Source organism: Canis lupus, chromosome 16, assembly GCF_003254725.2.
Source record: "Canis lupus dingo isolate Sandy chromosome 16, ASM325472v2, whole genome shotgun sequence".
NCBI lineage: Eukaryota > Metazoa > Chordata > Mammalia > Carnivora > Canidae > Canis > Canis lupus.
The window spans coordinates 34,315,805-34,333,733 of record NC_064258.1 but is presented as its reverse complement, the minus strand read 5'-3'; the positions used below and the strand labels follow the sequence as shown (position 1 = coordinate 34,333,733).

The 17,929-nt window shown below is 34.6% G+C and overlaps 1 protein-coding gene across 3 annotated transcripts in view; it reads right to left on the bottom strand.

The window, feature by feature from the left end:
- Positions 1-5,020: 5,020 nt before the first annotated feature.
- The window catches only part of PURG (purine rich element binding protein G), a 37,145-nt gene continuing 24,236 nt past the window's right edge, over positions 5,021-17,929 (bottom strand). For all 3 annotated transcript variants that reach the window (XR_003126027.3, XM_025421888.3, XM_025421961.3), the window contains one exon: positions 5,021-5,951. Coding sequence is in view for 2 of the 3 variants with exons in the window: in XM_025421888.3 (XP_025277673.1) it covers positions 5,842-5,951 (110 nt within the window). In the remaining variant the exon portion in view is untranslated. The remainder of the gene's footprint in view (positions 5,952-17,929) is intronic.

Here is a 17,929-nt window from a genome sequence, read left to right as displayed (position 1 = left end):
TTACATGTTAATGTCCACCAGAAGGCATCCACCATGGAAGAAGCCCTGAATAACCAAGTAGACAAAATGATTTGGCCAACTGACACGGGTCAGATTGCCACTAGCCACTTTAGAACTAGCACAGTTGACAGAGTAGCCATGGTAGCAGAGACAGAGGCATCCAACCAGGGAATTCACTTCCCAGTGAAGGAGGTGGAAGGAGTAGGCTATGATATGACTGTGACTATCACACCACCCGGAGGAAGTCAGCTTTGAGGAATGCAGCTGTCTAAAGGCACAGCAGAAGGGCCAATGTGAGGCAGTATTCTGAAAGCATGGGATGACATCCTTCAAGACACAGTATATTCATTACACCAGGAACCTCTCTATATAGTGCTGTGCACTCAGTAGGAAGAATACATAAATTTGGGAATCAAGGGTATGGAAGCAGATGTGGCTTCACTGATCATCACTACTAATGACCCACTGGAGGTTTGTGCTTCCTGCCCCCAAAGCTCTGGACTTTGCAGCTTGGAGGTTCTAGGCCTCAAATGGGGCCTATTCTTGGTAAAGGACATGGCCAGTATCCATTGAACTTATAAGTTACAGCTGCTGCCAGAACACCAGGCACTCTTTATGCCTAGGAATCAGCAGGTTAGGCGAGGAGTCACCAATTGAGCAGGGGGTAATTAACCCTGACCATTAGGAGGAGATAGTGCTGCTTTAAACAATGGAGGCAGAGAAGAGGGAATGTGTGTCCTGGTACTTCTTTGTCCCATTGTAACTGCTGTTGGACCTGGGCGGCAACCACAGCCTGAGAAGAGTATGATTATGAAGAGGTCAGATCCCTTGGGAATGAAGGTTTGAGTTGTACCACCAGGCAAGCCCCTGAGTCGTGCCAAGGTGAGGGGTAATTTAGAATGGATGGTGGAGGAGGAAGAAGAGAAGTTCCAGTTGTGACCCTGAGATCCAAGGCAGAATCAGGGGCCATGTTTTACTCCTTAACTTCTCTTTTCTGAGTTTTTCCCTTCAGACTAAGGCCTGTGAGGACCATGGAGAGGGTGCTTTTCCAGCTTAGGGGGACAAGTAGATCTGTGCCACGCAGACAGAAACCTGTGGTGGCCCTGAAGATGCAGCTCTCAGATTTCCTACTTCAGGGAGTGTAAATGGCTCAGATCAGCTGCTATGCTCTGCAATCCATCACTGTGTTTGCACTGGGCTTGTGCTTTGCCTTGGCTGTTCCTAGCCGATGGTGGAGCGTGGCAGAGATAGTAAGCGGGCCCGTACCTATAAGATGCTGGCCTCCTGTGAAGGGTCACTTTGGCTCAAGGACTGCCCAATGTTTGGCTGGAACTTTCTTAGAACTGTGATGAATCTAAGAAGTAACTTCCTTTCTCCCTTCTTCCCTGGTTTCTTCTTTCTTCTCCTTCATAAGGTATAGACCTGCATCACCATGTAATGGCTCCTCCATCAGCTCCTTCTCCAATTTCCCTCAGTGGCATTTCCTCTAATAACTCCATTATTACATCCAATCGCATCTTGGCATTTGCGTCTTGGAGGAGCCGAGCTTATACAGATGGCTTCTTTATGTTCCTGAGAAATTTAAGGCAGGATGGCATATATGCCAACCTTGTGTGCTAAGTCTAGTTAACTGGTAGTGGCTGCTGGGAGTGCTGAGTTGAAAAAGATTCTAGAGCTGTATCTGGTCCATTGGAAAGAATGCCACGATCTATTGACATGTTCTGCTATGAGGGCAAGGAAGAGGGTTTTGATCCTTCATTAGTTGCTACTGCTGAGCTGGGATGTTCCCCAAATCTCTATGAAGAAGAGTCACAACCTGAGAAGTATCTGTTGTATATGAAACTTTTGTTAATGACGAACGATATGATAGTGAATGAATAATGCCTAAGTATGGCTAATTATTATTAATAATGATGATGGCATTAGTAATAATGATATGATACATAATGACTACATAATATATAAGTGATGATAATGCTTAATGATGAATGATAATTATAATATGATATTATATCATTAGGGAGCCTAAAGTGATATGAATATAATATGTGGTTTAATTATATTGATAAGCAATAACATTATCACACTGACAGATGAAATAAAAAAATATAAAACATAAGGATGTGTTCATGATCTCCATCTCTATCTTGAGATGACTATTCTGATGAGCTAATGCGATTCTATTTCTTTATGGAGCCCATCCTAACGTGATGCTGTTCATTAACATGACTCATTTCCTTTTACCTGATTTTATACTTGTCAAGCAATGTCCTGACATTAATTAGATTTTATAAAGAGGCTTTCCTACCAGAAAGAGAATATGCAACCAGTTGATGTACATATTCTAATTTATTTAGTATCTATTTCCTTCTAAAAAAATCATTTTTAAAATGATAGAATACATGTTTATCATTAAATAATTTAAAGAGTTACATGAAGCAAAATTTGAAGTCTACTTCTTTTGCAGTTTCCTTTCAGTCCTGTTCAGTGGAATAACACTTTATTTTTTGTTGTAAATTAATTTTCTTTACCGGGTATCTGATCATGAAGGTGTTTTTTTTATGACCTTGTTTAAAAGGAATCTTTTGCAAGTTTACTCACCATGAACTAACAAAACTGCATTTCTACATACCCCAAACTGAGGGCCGATCAGGATCCTTTTTTATTTTCATCAGCTAGCTTTTTGTTAAGTCTTTTGTGATGGGAAACATTACGCTCTATGGAAAGTGTAAGCTTTAGCTACCACTTGCAGAATAGGAGACGAATTTGGGACAATACATATAATGCTGTGCTCAATACATTATATGGTTTATTCAGTTTTGTAGACAGTATACCGCTCATTTGTTTTTTCACGAATTTTATTACTTACTTTTTTAAAAAAAAGACTTTATTTATTTATTCATGAGAGACATAGAGAGAGGGAGAGACATAGGCAGAGGGAGAAGCAGGCTCCCTCCAGGGAGCCCGAGGTGGGTCTTGATCCCAGGAGCCCCAGATCACGACCCTAGCCCAAGGCAGATGCTCAACCACTGAGCCACCCAGGCATCCCTGTATTACTTATTTTTTAGTTATTTTCGGAGTCTTTTCACTGCCTCAAGGATAAAGTGAAAAGTAAGAAAAGTGCCTTTAGTCTTAACATGAACTCAGTATGCACCTATCTCAACAGTTTAAAAAAAATGCATGAAGAAAACAAGTCTGAAATGATATAGGTTATAGATTGGCTTTTTTTTTTTTTTTTAAATAAGGGCAAGGTTATTAGTATTGGCCATTTTCAAACTCAAAGTAATTCTTGATGAGAAAAATTAGTTCCCTGAGATGAATAAAGTTAGGCTTTTAAGGTACATGAAATTTATTTCAAAAGATGTCTCTCAGTGGAGAATATCTGGATCTTTATTGAAAGTGCTTTCATTCACATATTTACAGATGACAGCTTAAGCTTAAGATCTTCAAGGGAAATTATTATTTTAGGAACAGAAAACAGAACTTACCAAAATAATACTGATAAAAGTAAAGACAAACAGAATTTTATGTAACTTTTAAAAGCTTAAATAATAAACATAAAGAGGGAGAGACTACATTATTTTCATAAATGAACCAAAATTACAAAGCATACTCATTTTATTTAAGGCTGAGTTTTTAAAATAATTTCATACAGAAGATCTGATAAATTTTGTGAGAATAATTTTTTAGGTGGGACAAACATTATGGTGAACAATAATACATAAAATTGGTGGCTGTAGGGATAAAAATGAGAATTTTTTTCATGTAGATTAAAAAGATATTTTTTCCAAAAACAATTTATTCTTTTATCCTTTTATAAAATTAGAATTGATTTTTCTTTCCATTAACAGGCAAAATGTTACCGCAGAAGTAAAGATACTCTAAAACATTCATAGACCTACCTACTTTCTCTCTTTTTGATTAGAGAAGACCTGAAATTATTTTGTAGCACATTTATTATTTGCCAGTTTTCATAAAATGGAATGCTGTAAAGGAAGTTACAAAAATATACAGTAGAAATATCCTTGGAGAGGTTGTGATCTAGTAAATATTGCATTTGTTCAAGATAGTCACGGAGATGCAAGCCCAGTCATATTGGCTCTCTTCTGTAAACTTTATTTTCTAATATTAGAAGTTAGACATGATTCAATAATCATTTGAGGCAAAGTTACTGCACCTACGCTTTTTATAAAATAAATAACCACAGCAACATGGGAATGTCATTTCAGTCACTGGGCCCACTAGATTAGATCGACAGGTTTGCTCATCTTCTATTTGAGATCAGTGATTGTTACTTTAATAGATTTATTTTGATCTTTTCTTTTTAAATTTAAGGTTACCATGGATTAGGCAAAATACCAAGGTCAGAATGCAAATTTGCACACTGCCTTAATATTGACTTTAGCTTAGGACAAAGAGACCTCTGCCCTCACGAGGATAGCAGCTTCACTTGTCCTAATGCTGTATATCTTATGGTGAATGTTAAAATTAAAAATTCAATAAGACCATGCATGATTTATCTAGTATGTCTTTCTGGTGTATGGTATCAGTTTGTCCTGGAAAGTTCCAATTTTATTTTTTGTCCATGTTTTCATACAGGTGAAGTGGGAACTTTGACTTTAAACATCAGCATATAGGAATGGTGTTTTTAATGTCATCTGACCAAGTAACAAAGGTTCTGAAGGCATACTTGTTTCCATGCAAATGTCATCTCATGGTTCAAGTAGATAATAAAATGTTATTAGTAAAATACTGAAATAGACAAAGGCACTGTAATGTCACATGTTTAGTTTTCTCAACATACTCATTTCCCTGTCTGGTAGGTCTAGCCAGTTTTTGTAGATTTAACATAAATTTGATTATAGAAGCTAGGCCAAGTGGATTTAAATTCCCAAAGATACCACAAATTTGGGGGCACCAATGAACTAACAAAATAAACACATGGTAAAAATCAACTTTTGTTTGATAAGAGGGCCCAGTAGAGCTAATCTGCTTTCTGAAAAATAATTAAGAATCCAAATTAATCACACATATAAACCAGTTTATTAGATTGTCAGTGATACTTTGAGACAAATTCAAGTTATTTCATTTTACTTTATATAAACAGAGGAAGGGAGGAAAAGTTTGATACTTCAAGCTTTGTTCAGCATGTGTGCAGTTAGCATCCACAAAAGCACCATTGGATATGGAATAATTAGCACCACAGAATTTTCGGACCTAACTGTTAACATGCATCACTGGAAAACTTGGAACATAAAAACTGAAGTAGTACGTGGTATGGCCTATTATAAACAATACAAGGCAATTAATGATTTGTTTTCATACAGTACAATACAATCACCAATCAATGAGAACCTTTAGTACAATACAGGACAAAAAAACACTTTGTACCCTGTTAACACTAAAACAGTTACAGATTTAAAAACATGTTTCTTGTGAGAGGCAGTGGGTTGAAACTATCCCTCCTCCTCTTTTTAAATTGAGTTATATAGTTACATGATCTCTTAAGAAAGTATTTTCAAATCTATGTCTCTCTACCTCAGTGCTGACAAATGGTTTTTTGAAAACGCAAAGGCTTGATGCGAATTAAAACAAAACAAAATTAAAACAAAACAAAACAAAACAAAAAAAACAAAACCCCAAACCCTGTAAGAGTCAAGAAGTACTCCAGTGTGGTGGAAGATACTCCACTTAAGATCAGTTTGAAAATGATGCCAATGCTGTTGACACTTGTCTTCCCTTCGGTGGAGGAATGTCAAGTACAGAAGCCTTGCATTCACGATGAACTTCGGTTCATTTCTTTCACACAATGCCTTTATTCTGAAGTGTAACATAAGAGACTTATTCCTTATTCCTCAACTGTGTTTGGAGTGTCCTAGGGCTGTTCCTTATGCTGGATTTGACAACAGTGAAAAGGGTTGATAGTCTCTCTGGATTTAGGGCAATTTGAGCTAAAGAAAAAATATTAATTTAAATTTAGCATATATGCAATTTTAAAGGGAGTTTCACTATTTTCACAGTACAAACCCATAATGAATATCATTGAAAACCTTTCTGTTAGAAAGCATGTAACAAACCCTCAATTTTAAGTTGTGTGTAGACCAATTTTGGCATGTTAAAAGATACTGTATAAGAAATGTGCAATAAGAATGGATAGATACAGGTATATTCAGATCTCAATGCATTGATGCCAAGGAAAATATATTTTTACTCACCAAGAGAAGAATATACCTTGAAGCATCTATGCAGACACATGAATCAATCATGTATCTGCCCAACTTCTAATTCTGGAATAGTGATAACAGGGTCATTTAAGAAAAAGTACTCAATTACAGTATGGCAGCAATTTTATGTTGTATATATTTAACAGCAAAACATTTTTGAAAATAGAATCATTATTATACGGTAAGTTTACAATTCACCATTTCTATACTTGTAATACATGCGCTTATTTGTTTTCCCAGTTTTAAAAAAAATCCCACTAGGACCAACATCTTTCAGAACAACAATCTAACATTAAACAAAACCTCCTAAGGAAAATATTTAGCATCACAGAGATTTGAGAAAAGTCTGTTACTCAGCATCACAAAATACTCAATAGATCTACATTTAAGATTGTTCATGCCATGACATTAACACACCTTTGGGTTAATATATCTTATTTAAAAAAGATAGCAAGATACAAACCAAAGAACTGACATGGAATTTTTTTTTAGTTTCTCGTTGATAAGAGTAAACTGCTAATAAACTTGACTCCTGTCAGTACTATGTAATGTTAACTGCGTCTGTGAAGCAGCACTTACATTTAGTAAAACATTTAAAACTAGTGATAGAAAAATGGCCACCACAGAGAAAGAATTAAAGATTAGTGAAATTATAGACCAATATTTTCTTCTTAAGTGAACTGCCCCCAAATAAAAAAGAAAACAAAGTTTGTTTGCTGTGAAATATTCTTCTGTTAAAAAATATTCTTGGATAAAAGTTAGTTTATGTTTTATAAATGTCAGAAAGATGTAATGTTGAACTTCAGAAAAAATTTAACTTTTGAAAAAAATTATCCTATGCCTTTTTTTCTGAATCAAATCTCTTGTATAAATCAACTATTGATTTTCTGAAGAGGGCACAGCTATACACAGCAGCACATCCACATTACTGATTTAAATTTGATAATTTACCAGGCCGGGCTGACTTGAACATAGAAGAAACAAAACTGGCTTCTTAATGTTTTAGGGTTACGGTAAAAAAGACTCAACTAAAGAAAACTGAGTTATGACAGGCTGGCCTAACACTTTGGATTGCCCTTGTATTTGAACAACATTTCAACAAAAGGTAGTACCAATTAAAAATAAGATTTAAAAAATAAAGGCTGTCTAAAAATTGTTCAATGAAAAAGTCTTCAAATTTTACACTTTAACCTCAAATAATTATAGACTAACTTAGACTAATGGTTTTGCTGTTATGACACACACTTTTGTTACTCTAGAGTTTTATTTCTGAATTGTTCATTGGTTCTATCATGTAACACAATTTTCTATTAAGTTAAAATAGTTTGAATTATTCTATTATATAATAAGAAGCTTTAGAAAAACACATAAATAGAATAAATTTATAAAAGGATAAAGAATATTTTATGGGATTTTAGACAATTTCTATACAGACAAATAGCTAGTTCAAGGTAATAAAGTGCCTTCATTTCTAGGTAATTAATTTTTCACTAAAATATTTTAAGGCTTTATAAGAAACTTAACATTATCAGAAGTGTGATAGTATATAGGGTTATGCTATTAATTAGCATTCTTTCATAGGTCTTGTTTCATTTAATCTTTTAATCCACATTAGGTACTTGGAATAATCAGCAGCTTAAAATTATAAATTTGAATTGTAAATTCTGAATTCAATTTATGAGGAAAAAGAAAGATGTATAATTTCCTAATGCTGTGATTTGTACATAAGACTCACATGCAGCTTGTGAACAATCTAGTTTATGTCATAATATACAACAGCCAATGCCTCTCAAAAAATTCAACAGAATATTATTTCATGGCAAACAAGGCCATCATTTCATTCATTCATTCATTCATTCATTCATTCATATATTCTGTTGTCTCTATGTTTAAATGATTGTACAGCCTTAAGTGAAAAAGGCCAGAGAAAATCTAAGATAAATTCTTCAAATACAGGCACAACGAGTATTTTTTATTGCAATAGCTTATGCATAATCTATACTGATGCCAACATCCAATGTTAAAGCATTTATATTTGTTTTCAGTTTGCTTCTACCACCCATGGGTGTATCCCAGTAAAATACTGGAAACCTACCAGAAGTGTATACAATAGCCATAATCATACAGAATTTTATTTTTTCTTGTCATTTCTCTTTGGAATATATGAGGGTATTTTAAGTAATGCTGTGTAGTTAGTTATGTTGGCAGTCCCAGATTTTAAGATAAATTATGACTATATGGACATCAACTTATTAAACTGGTTATAACCAATAAAAACTAATTAAAATGTTCAAGTATTCTTTTTCAGGAGTTTAGCTATTTTTATCAGAAGATTACTAAGGCCAGGCATCAGATTAAATGTCCATGATACCTAACATGCTTATCTAACTATCACTGGATTAATATAAAATGTTCCTTAAATTAAGGGCCTTTGAAGTTAGGATGGAGGAGGAAACTTAAAACTCATTGCAAAGAATGGTTTAAATTAAAGGTTCCATATAATTATAGAAACAGGAACTAGTGGTAGGAAAAAGTGCCAGTCTTAAAATTGGGTTTGGTTTTCAATCTAAAGCTTAGTAAGAGTAATTCTTGGTGATTAAAAAAAATAATAAAATGGCATAAACCTTTATAATTGCACATTCCTTTACCAAAGTGCCACAAGTTACCAAAAAATCTTTTTAAATGTATATGATGCTACTTTTCAAAATCTAAGTACACATAAAGTTTTACCTTTTTCATAGTAGTATGGTACAGTTTCACAAACTTATCACAAATATAACCAGGAAGATGAGTTATAACTTTCTAAAAACAGTTATAGTGTGGTTTTAAAAAATAACTGTTAGAACCTTTGTCATTATGAGGATTCAAACTGAAGGGTAGCCAAAGCGTTCCCATAATATCCGAAAACATCATGAGAATTTAGGCAAATTTTAGTACTACTCTGCCATGCAATGCACAGAACACCATAGCTTTTTTTTTTTTAAATACTGGTTTAGTTATCCTGTTTTAATCTGATTACATGTTATACTTACTCTTTAATCACTGAAGTGACAATATATGGAATAACTGAGTTTTGAAAACAGTATTAAGCACTGAGGTTACTAGCCTTAATTGCTCATTCTTATTAAGCATGGCAAAAAAGTCTGAGGCATGGATTATTAATTTTCATGCTTCTATCTCTTTATTCTAAGTGGAAATGTATAGAGATAATACAATAAAGATAAAAGGACATTAGAGACCAAAGCACTAATATATGGAACAAATAAAATAATAAACAACTGTATGGAAATTCTTCATACCATTAAATTTGTTAAATCAGGGCAAGACAGTAAAAAATAAGATCTCTCCACCAGATAATAATTATAGGAATATATTTCTTAAAAAGTAAGTGGCATGCATGAGGTTAAATTTTTAATATTTTTATTGTTTGAATGTGAAGTTAAACTACAGAGATATGTCATTATAAACTGAGACCAAAAAAATTATATTGTTCAGGAAAAAACAGAATGTAAGATCATGATTCTCAATGACAGGCCACCTGCTTTCTGTTATGCCACAGGCTAAACGTTGTGGTGCAGTGCCTCATTTAATGCAAGTGAAAATTCTGGCAAAAACATAAAAATGCAAAATAATAAAATTAAGGTTAGTTCATAGTCAAAGAACATTGAATGAGTATCAAAAAAGAACCCCTTCTTTTCCCTACAGTTTGAAAATTTCAATCTTTGGTATAAGAATGTGACCATATAAAAGCATGCGAAAGAAATGCCCAATTCGATAAATTCTTCATCTTCCGAGGATGTAGAATGGGATGTAAATTGGTATCCTAGTCCTCTGAGAGAATTAACAAACTTTAAAAACATAAGTAAGATCAGAAAGAATCGGGCATGATGAATCACTGATAACAACTCTGTTAAACCCAATATACTGATAGATCAGTCACAGAAAGGTTAAGTATTCATTCTGTGTAATTTAACGAATCTTCTTATAGTTTCTGAATATGAAAATATAATTGCTTGTTGGTGGATAAGTCTTGGGTAGTGGCAGTGCTTAAAAACTGTTAAAGAAATACTTCAAATAAACACTGAAATGCAGAAGATCCTTAATAGAAGCTGTAGGCATGTGGAAACTCGATACTAGATGTGATATTCCAACTATATTTAGTTCCTGTATTACTCAAAGTAATATAAGATTGCATAATCTCTCTTGCCGATACACACAGATATTTTCTCATCTTTGCAAAACCTAGCCAATTGCACTTACCTAAGTTAGCTTTTCCTTCCTTTTAGCAATCCTATAGTGATGACATAAATACTGGACGTATCTATAAGAACCATTCCTACCACGTAATTTAATCTTGTTTTCTATTATTTAGCTCTTTTATAGCACTTTTCATTTCCAAAATGCCACACAACTAATTGTAATAGTTATTTCTCATTCTATGGGGTGGGCAAAGTTAGTAAATGGCTTGTGTGGTGGTGGAACTATAAGAATAGTTTTCAGGGATCCTATATATCTTCTCTGTTCTGTAGGCAGTTTTATCCAGCATTGCCCTCTGCTATGTATCTACACCACATGCTCCTTGAGGCCAAAGACTGGATCTTGTCTGCTGTATACCCAGACCTATCAGAATGTTTAGCTCACACTGTATTCTAAACAAATATCTGCTGATTTAATGAATGAGAAATAGGATTGAGAAAATAAAACAAAAATCTTAACATACTGCCCCTCACCCTCAACTTCCAAGTGAAAAGCTGTGCTTACCCACTCTTGCTTCTCTAATAACATAAGTGGTATTACTCTTCTTACATAGTAGGGTTGTATTACTCACTCTTAAGTCTGGATGGCAAAAAACCATTTGATATGTGTCCTCTAGAGTACCAGTGACTCAATTATTACTACAACTCCTCCTAAAACTGTGCATTATTCACTTTTCCTTTGGCCAAGCATTTAAATTAAAAAGTTATGTTTCTGCACACAATAGATTATTCTTAAGCTAATTCAGGCATAAAGAATCAAGAAAATCCTCAAGCTGTAACCATTAGTATGAATACAGAGAATATCAGAAGGGACGGAAAAGACAGACATGTACAGCAAAAGGAATTGGGGACTAGAGGTCCTTTAATTTTCTGGAAATTAGTGCAGGAAAGCTAAGATCCTTGAGAAGGTAGTGATTTTAGTGAACTAGGTTAATGTCAAGTTTAAGCTAGATGATATTGAAAGTCTTTTCCAGCTCCAAAATTGTATGTTGTGCTGACTGGTTCCTCTTCTGGTAAAATGAGAATCTACACTGTATTCAAAGGATATTTTATTTTTTAAAAAAGGGATAGTGAAACTTGAAAAGTTTGATGTTTTTGAACTCCTAAACAACTGTGAATATTGTTTTTTTTTTAAAACCACCATTACTCCATTAAAAGTAAAACCTTTTAAATCTCAATAAACATACTTGAATTATGTTAATGTAGTGTAGATATTACTTTGCTGACAATAATTCATATTATCAGCAAAATTAAGAGTGAGTTTTCTCCTACTCCTGCTACTTTACATGAACATATCCCCTAAAGAAGTCTTAAGTACAATCATGATCCAATTTTCAACTTCAAAGAGAGGAGGTAAAATTATTTCTTATAAAAATAAAAGGCTATGATATTAAGTTTGAATCTCTAAATTACTACATGTGTTTATAAAAACAGGACTATGAATTTGAACATTTTGACTGAGAAGCAACAACAAAAAATACTAATTCCAAAATTAGGAAGCCAAGTCTGATTTTTATTTGGGTCCTTTCTCTTTTCTTTTTGATAAGCCAGGCTATGGGTTTATTGATCTTATTCTTTTTTTAAAAAAAGATTTTATTTATTTATTCATGAGAGAGAGAGAGAGAGAGGCAGAGACACAGACAGAGGGAGAAGCAGGTTCCATGCAGGGAGCCTGATGTGGGACTCGATCCCAGGACTCCAGGATCATGTCCTGGGCTGAAGGCAGGCACTAAATTGCTGAGCCACCCCGGGATCCCCAGATCTTATTAATTCTTTCAAAGTACCAGCTCCTAGTTTTGCTGATCGGTTCTACTGCTTTTTCTTTTTTTGATTTCTATATCATTGATTTCTGCTCTAATCTTTATTATTGCTCCTCTCCTGCTGGATTTAAGGTTTATTTGCTGTTCTATTTCCAGCTCCTTTAGGTATAAGGTTAGACTGTGTACTTGAGACTTTCTTAAGAGTTTCTTGAGAAAAATCTAATTTTTATTAGCCAGAACCCTAAATATGTGGGAGGAGGAAAGATGATTTACTATCAGCTTTAATTTCTGCTAAGCTAGGGCTTCTCAAAACCCTTCAAGCAGAGTGTACTCCTTGGGAAATCAGGTTTATAATTCTTTATTTCACAACTGAAGACCTCTTTACCCTTCTAACATTAAATTGATATCATTACTCATACTCAAATGGAAAGAAGGGCCATATTCTCATTTTTCCACAGGGCAACAAACATTATTGGCAGTTAATTAAAATTAATTACTACAACTAAAATGACGACGAACTGCTGAGAGAATTCATGCATACTGCTCAAAAGTAGTTAATCATCTTTACAGTTGGAACATAGATTCTTGAGGCATGGTATGATAGCACTGCAAGTCCTCCATATAGGTTAAATTATACTAATGAGATTTTCTTGAAGATTCAGATGTAACTACTTTTTTTTTTTTATGTGAACTACGACTTATGAGTAGATGTAAGCCAAATTCTACACTAAAGCAGCTTGTGTTAAAGGGAAGTATCATTTCAACATTTTTTGGAATTATCAGAATGAAATATGAATGTGGTAAAATAATTTAGAAGAGAAAAATAAGTATGAGAGGGGAGAAGGAAGGTGTATTTAACAGAACGTAGAAAGAAATGAGAAAATCAGTGATTGAGAGGGATTCACAGAATGGGGTAATCTGAAACTTTATTAATATTTTCTCAGTAATCTGGCAAAACTGGCAAAACTTATTGAAGTGCCTTTTTTCACAGGACTGATATAAACACTATTGTACTTTATGGTTATTTATCTCCTTGCTGAATAGTTGTATAAGCACTGAAAATGACATGCTAACATTCCATCAAGTTAGGAAAGTGCTTGTTGTGTGTGCTTTTGGGTGTGTGAGTTAATGTCCTGGGATCTCTTTGTGGTTCTTCTTATTTAAGAATCTTAAAGATGGAGATAGTATGTATTGGGATGGACTAGCAGAGGGCCAGCTCAGTCTTCAGTTTTATGTAGTTATGTTAAAATTCAGACTCCTTTTCGGTCAGAAAATCTTGAAAATGATTTCTGTCATTTTCTCATGAAAATGACAACAGCCGGTACACTTGGGTGACTCAGTGGTTAAGCGTCTGCCTTTGGCTCAGGGCATAATCCCAGGGTCCTGGGATCGAGCCCTGCATCAGGATTCCCGCAGGGAGGCTGCTTCTCCCTCTGCCTATGTCTCTGTCTCTCTCTCTGTCTCATGAATAAATAAATAAAATCTTAAAAAAGAAAAAGAAAAAGACAACAGCAGGCAGTAACAATTCACCCTTTAGATCTGTTGGTAACTTGAGTCCCTAAGGTCGCAGTGGAATTTTCACTTAAATTTATTTCTGCTCCCAAATGCCAATGAATTTGCTTAAAATGGCAATTTTAAGATAAATTCAATGAGAACTTTCAAAAACAAACAAACAAACAAACAAACACCAAACAAACCAAAAATGCAATCTGGATGTTGGTTTTATTGTATCTACTCTCTTGTTTGTATAAATTATGGATCAAAGTGAGTTTGTAATAATAAAACTGAGCTCATAAAAAAATAAAACTGAGCTCATAAAGTCTATGTTATACAATTTTAACAGAGCATAAAAGCTACCAAGCCATCACCATATCGATGAACAACGAAAATATTCATTCTAGCACGTATTCATTATGGTCATATCATAAGAAGTATCTCCTCATCTGAAATTATTTTTCACATTTGCTTTCTGAGGTCAAAGAGCAAATACAAAGGGAAGGAACCAATACAGTTCCAGCTTTGTTGTTAATAGAGTTTCCTAGAACAGTACTTCTTGATGCATACAGCAATAATTAAGGTGGGAGAGTCATGAGAATGTTAGGAGTACTGTCATTTAATATTAATATTAGAGGATTTTTTGTCTCCTTCATCCTTACTGTAGTTCCACTGCCCTGACTTTAATAACACTCATATGTCAATAATAACACTCAGTGAAGATCTAATGATTTCTTGCCTGTATTTTTAAAAGTATTATCTGCAATAGAAAGAAACTATTATGAACTCATCAACATGGATAATCTCAAAAATATTAGGTTGAGTGAAAGAAGCCAAATGCTAAAAATACATGTTCATTTATGTGCAATTCCACAATAGACGACTAACTGATAGTCATAGAAATCAGATCAGTGATTGCTTTTGGAAGCTGGGACTGGGGAAAAAGCGGGGTGTTGACTGGAAGAGGATGCACAGAAATTTTCTGGAGTGAGAAAAATGTTCTCTATCTTGACATCCACCAAAACTGACTGAATGATATATTAAGATTGGAGCATTTTACTGTATGTAAATTATACCTTAATATAAAATGTGAAAAAGCATTGCCACTAAACACAATATTCTTGCTAAAGCATTAGAGTTGGGTGTCATTTTTCTTTTCATTTCAAAACTTCTGCCTTTAAGAGCACCTGGGTAGGTCAGTGGTTGAGGGTCTGCCTTTGGCTCAAGGCATCACCCCAGGGTTCTGGGATCGAGTCCCACATCGGGCTCCCTGGGGTAGCCTGCTTCTCCCTCTGCCTATGTCTCTGCTTCTCTGTGTGACTCTCATGAATAAATAATCTTTAAAAAACAAAACACAAAAATGAAACACCTTCTGCCTTCACACTGTCCCATAAAGAGCAACATATTCTAGAATGGGATCCATGACTAATATTCTACAGAGAACATGGATTTTATATCAGGGCACTGAACTAAACAGGTTTTTTTTATTGCTGAAGAATATTCTTTTATGGACCACACTATATGTAACAGCTCTAAGAAAGAATATAAGACTTCTTACATTTAAAAAATACCCAGGACAGAAAAGGGTTTTTAAGTTCAATTTATCATTGTGAAAATACTAATTTATAAAGGCATAAAAAAGTCAATGAAACACTTGGCTCAAATGCTGCTTAAAGGTGATCATGGCAATATGGCCTTCACTCTTTTTTTGTTTCCCCAAGGATGAGTGAACACTGGTGGAGCAGTAGTATACCACTGATCTCTAAAGGAGACAGAAGAACTAAACATTTAGGTGGGAAGGAAACAAGATTTTACTTATGCTACTTTGGTGCATAGTCAAATAACACTTTTCAAACCATTTGAATGCCAGTGTTGGGGCATAATTTATGATTACCTTGCCACCTTGCCACTTCAAGCCTAAGGGACCACGTGTTCACCAACTTTAAGGAGGTTATAATCAGAATTGAAATAACCACAGAATTCCCAATTTCCTACAGAAATAACCTTATTACACCATCTGACAGTTCTAAAAATAAATAAGTGAAAAAATTCTATTAGTTCTGAGAAGAACTAGTATTACTACCTTGAATAGAATTTATCTACAAGTAATACCAAATATTCATGGGCAAAATTAAAACTACAATCAAAAGTCAGATAATTATTTATCCAATTTATTTCTTTTTTAATTCCAATTCAAGCCCATCAAGTGTTTATGTTGTCTTAAATCTGCATGTCATACAGGGACATCTAAAATAAATAATTTTACTACTCATCATGATCTCCACCTGAGATGAGACAGAAAAAAAGTGAAAAAGCAACCAATTTCCCTAGCATAATAGCTGGCCTTTGAGAAGAACTCAGTAAGTATTTGTTGAATAAATGAATGGATGGTTTCCTTTCCCTCGATGACCATTTCTTACCTCATATAGTGAGGCTGCTCACTGCACATTAAAAATTCGGTATGATTGAAAAGGCAAAGTATAGACATTTACTTAGTAAAAGAAAGCAATGCTCTGAAACCCCTAAATCATGGGTCATTATTGCTGCTACAGCTTTTGTTGACATAAAAATCACATAAATATAAATCAACACAATTGTGAAATCACAACAAATTGAAAGAAGATAACTTCGATTTTTACTGTAAAATTTTCCTTTACAAAACTCAATTAGGGGGGTCCCTGGGTGTCTCAGTTGGCCACCAAAGTATCTGTCTTCCCTTTAGGTCATTATCCTGGGGTCCTGGGATCAAGCCCTGTGTTGGGCTCCCTCCTCAGTGGGGAGTGTGTTTCTCTCCCTCTGCTCTTCCCCCTGTTGGTGCTTTCTCTCTCTCTCTCATATAAATAAATAAAATCTTAAAAAAAGAAAACTAAATAACTCAATTAGGGTACCTATGCTGTTCAGTGGGTTGAACATCTGACTCTTGATTTTTGCTCAGGTCACCATCTCAGCGTTGTGAGATGGAGCCTGGGGTTGGGCTCCACACTCAGCAAGGACTCTGCTTGTCCTTCTCCCTCTACCCCTTCCCTCCTCCATCTCAAAGAAATAAATAAAATCTTTTTAAAAACCCAACCCAATTAACACTAAAGGACATTGTTTGCTTCTCTAGAGTGAATAAAAATTTTCATAATTCAGTCAAAAGGGACCCCCAACCATAATCTTGCAATGTTTTCAACTTTAAAATAAACAAGTGTGAAAACAGTTCCAGCTGACAGAAGAAAACAAATATTCTGAATAAAGCCCACATACTATCTTCCACTGATTATCAAGCAAAGTAATAGAGAGGTCCACATCAAGTAGTGGAAAGATCACTTCCTGAAACCTAGGTCAAGTTCTGAAAAGACTGGTTAGACGATTATGAACAAGCCACAAGCTATCTTTAATATTTTTCCTATCTGTTATAAAATAAGGGTGTTAACATGACTCCAAAGACTTCCTCAGGCAAAAAAATGTAAAGTTGATTGTAGATTTAGACAAGAAAACCTTATGTTGTCAGGTCACTAAGTAAACAGCTGAATGTAATCCCCATATCATGCAAATTGTCTTTTTTTAAAAATTTATTTATTCATGAGAAACACACAGAGAGGCAGAGACAGGCAGAGCAAGAAGCAGGCTCCATGAAAGGAGCCCAATGTGGAACTTGATCCCGGGACTCCAGGATCACGCCCTGGGCCAAAGGCAGGCACTAAACTGCTGAGCCACCCAGGAGTCCCATCTTTTTATAAAAGGAAACAAGGCAGTTCTGATTCTCTCCAGCAATACAATTATGCTTTGACATTTCCCTGTCTGTGGATATTCATTTTCTTAATGGTGTCTTTTGATAAGCAGAAAATATTAGTTTTGATGAATGTCTAATTTTTAATGAAGTGTCTAATTTTTAATTTTTAAAAAATAATATTTAGTGCTTTTTGTTTCCTGTCCAAGAAATTTTTGCATACATAGTTGTATGCTTTTATATTTGACTGACAACAGCTTCAAGAGATTATAACTAGCCCAACTCCCTGGCTATTGCTGTACGTGAGAGTTCTTGTGGCAAAAGGAGGCTCCCTTCCAATTTTGCCTAAATTTGTTATACTTTCTGGGGAATTGTCCGTATTATGGGTTGGGAAAAATTAATAATGATGCTATTAGTATTTACTAAGTGCTTTTTATGTGACAGAAATTTTTCTAACAGTTTATCTTATTACATTTAATTTTT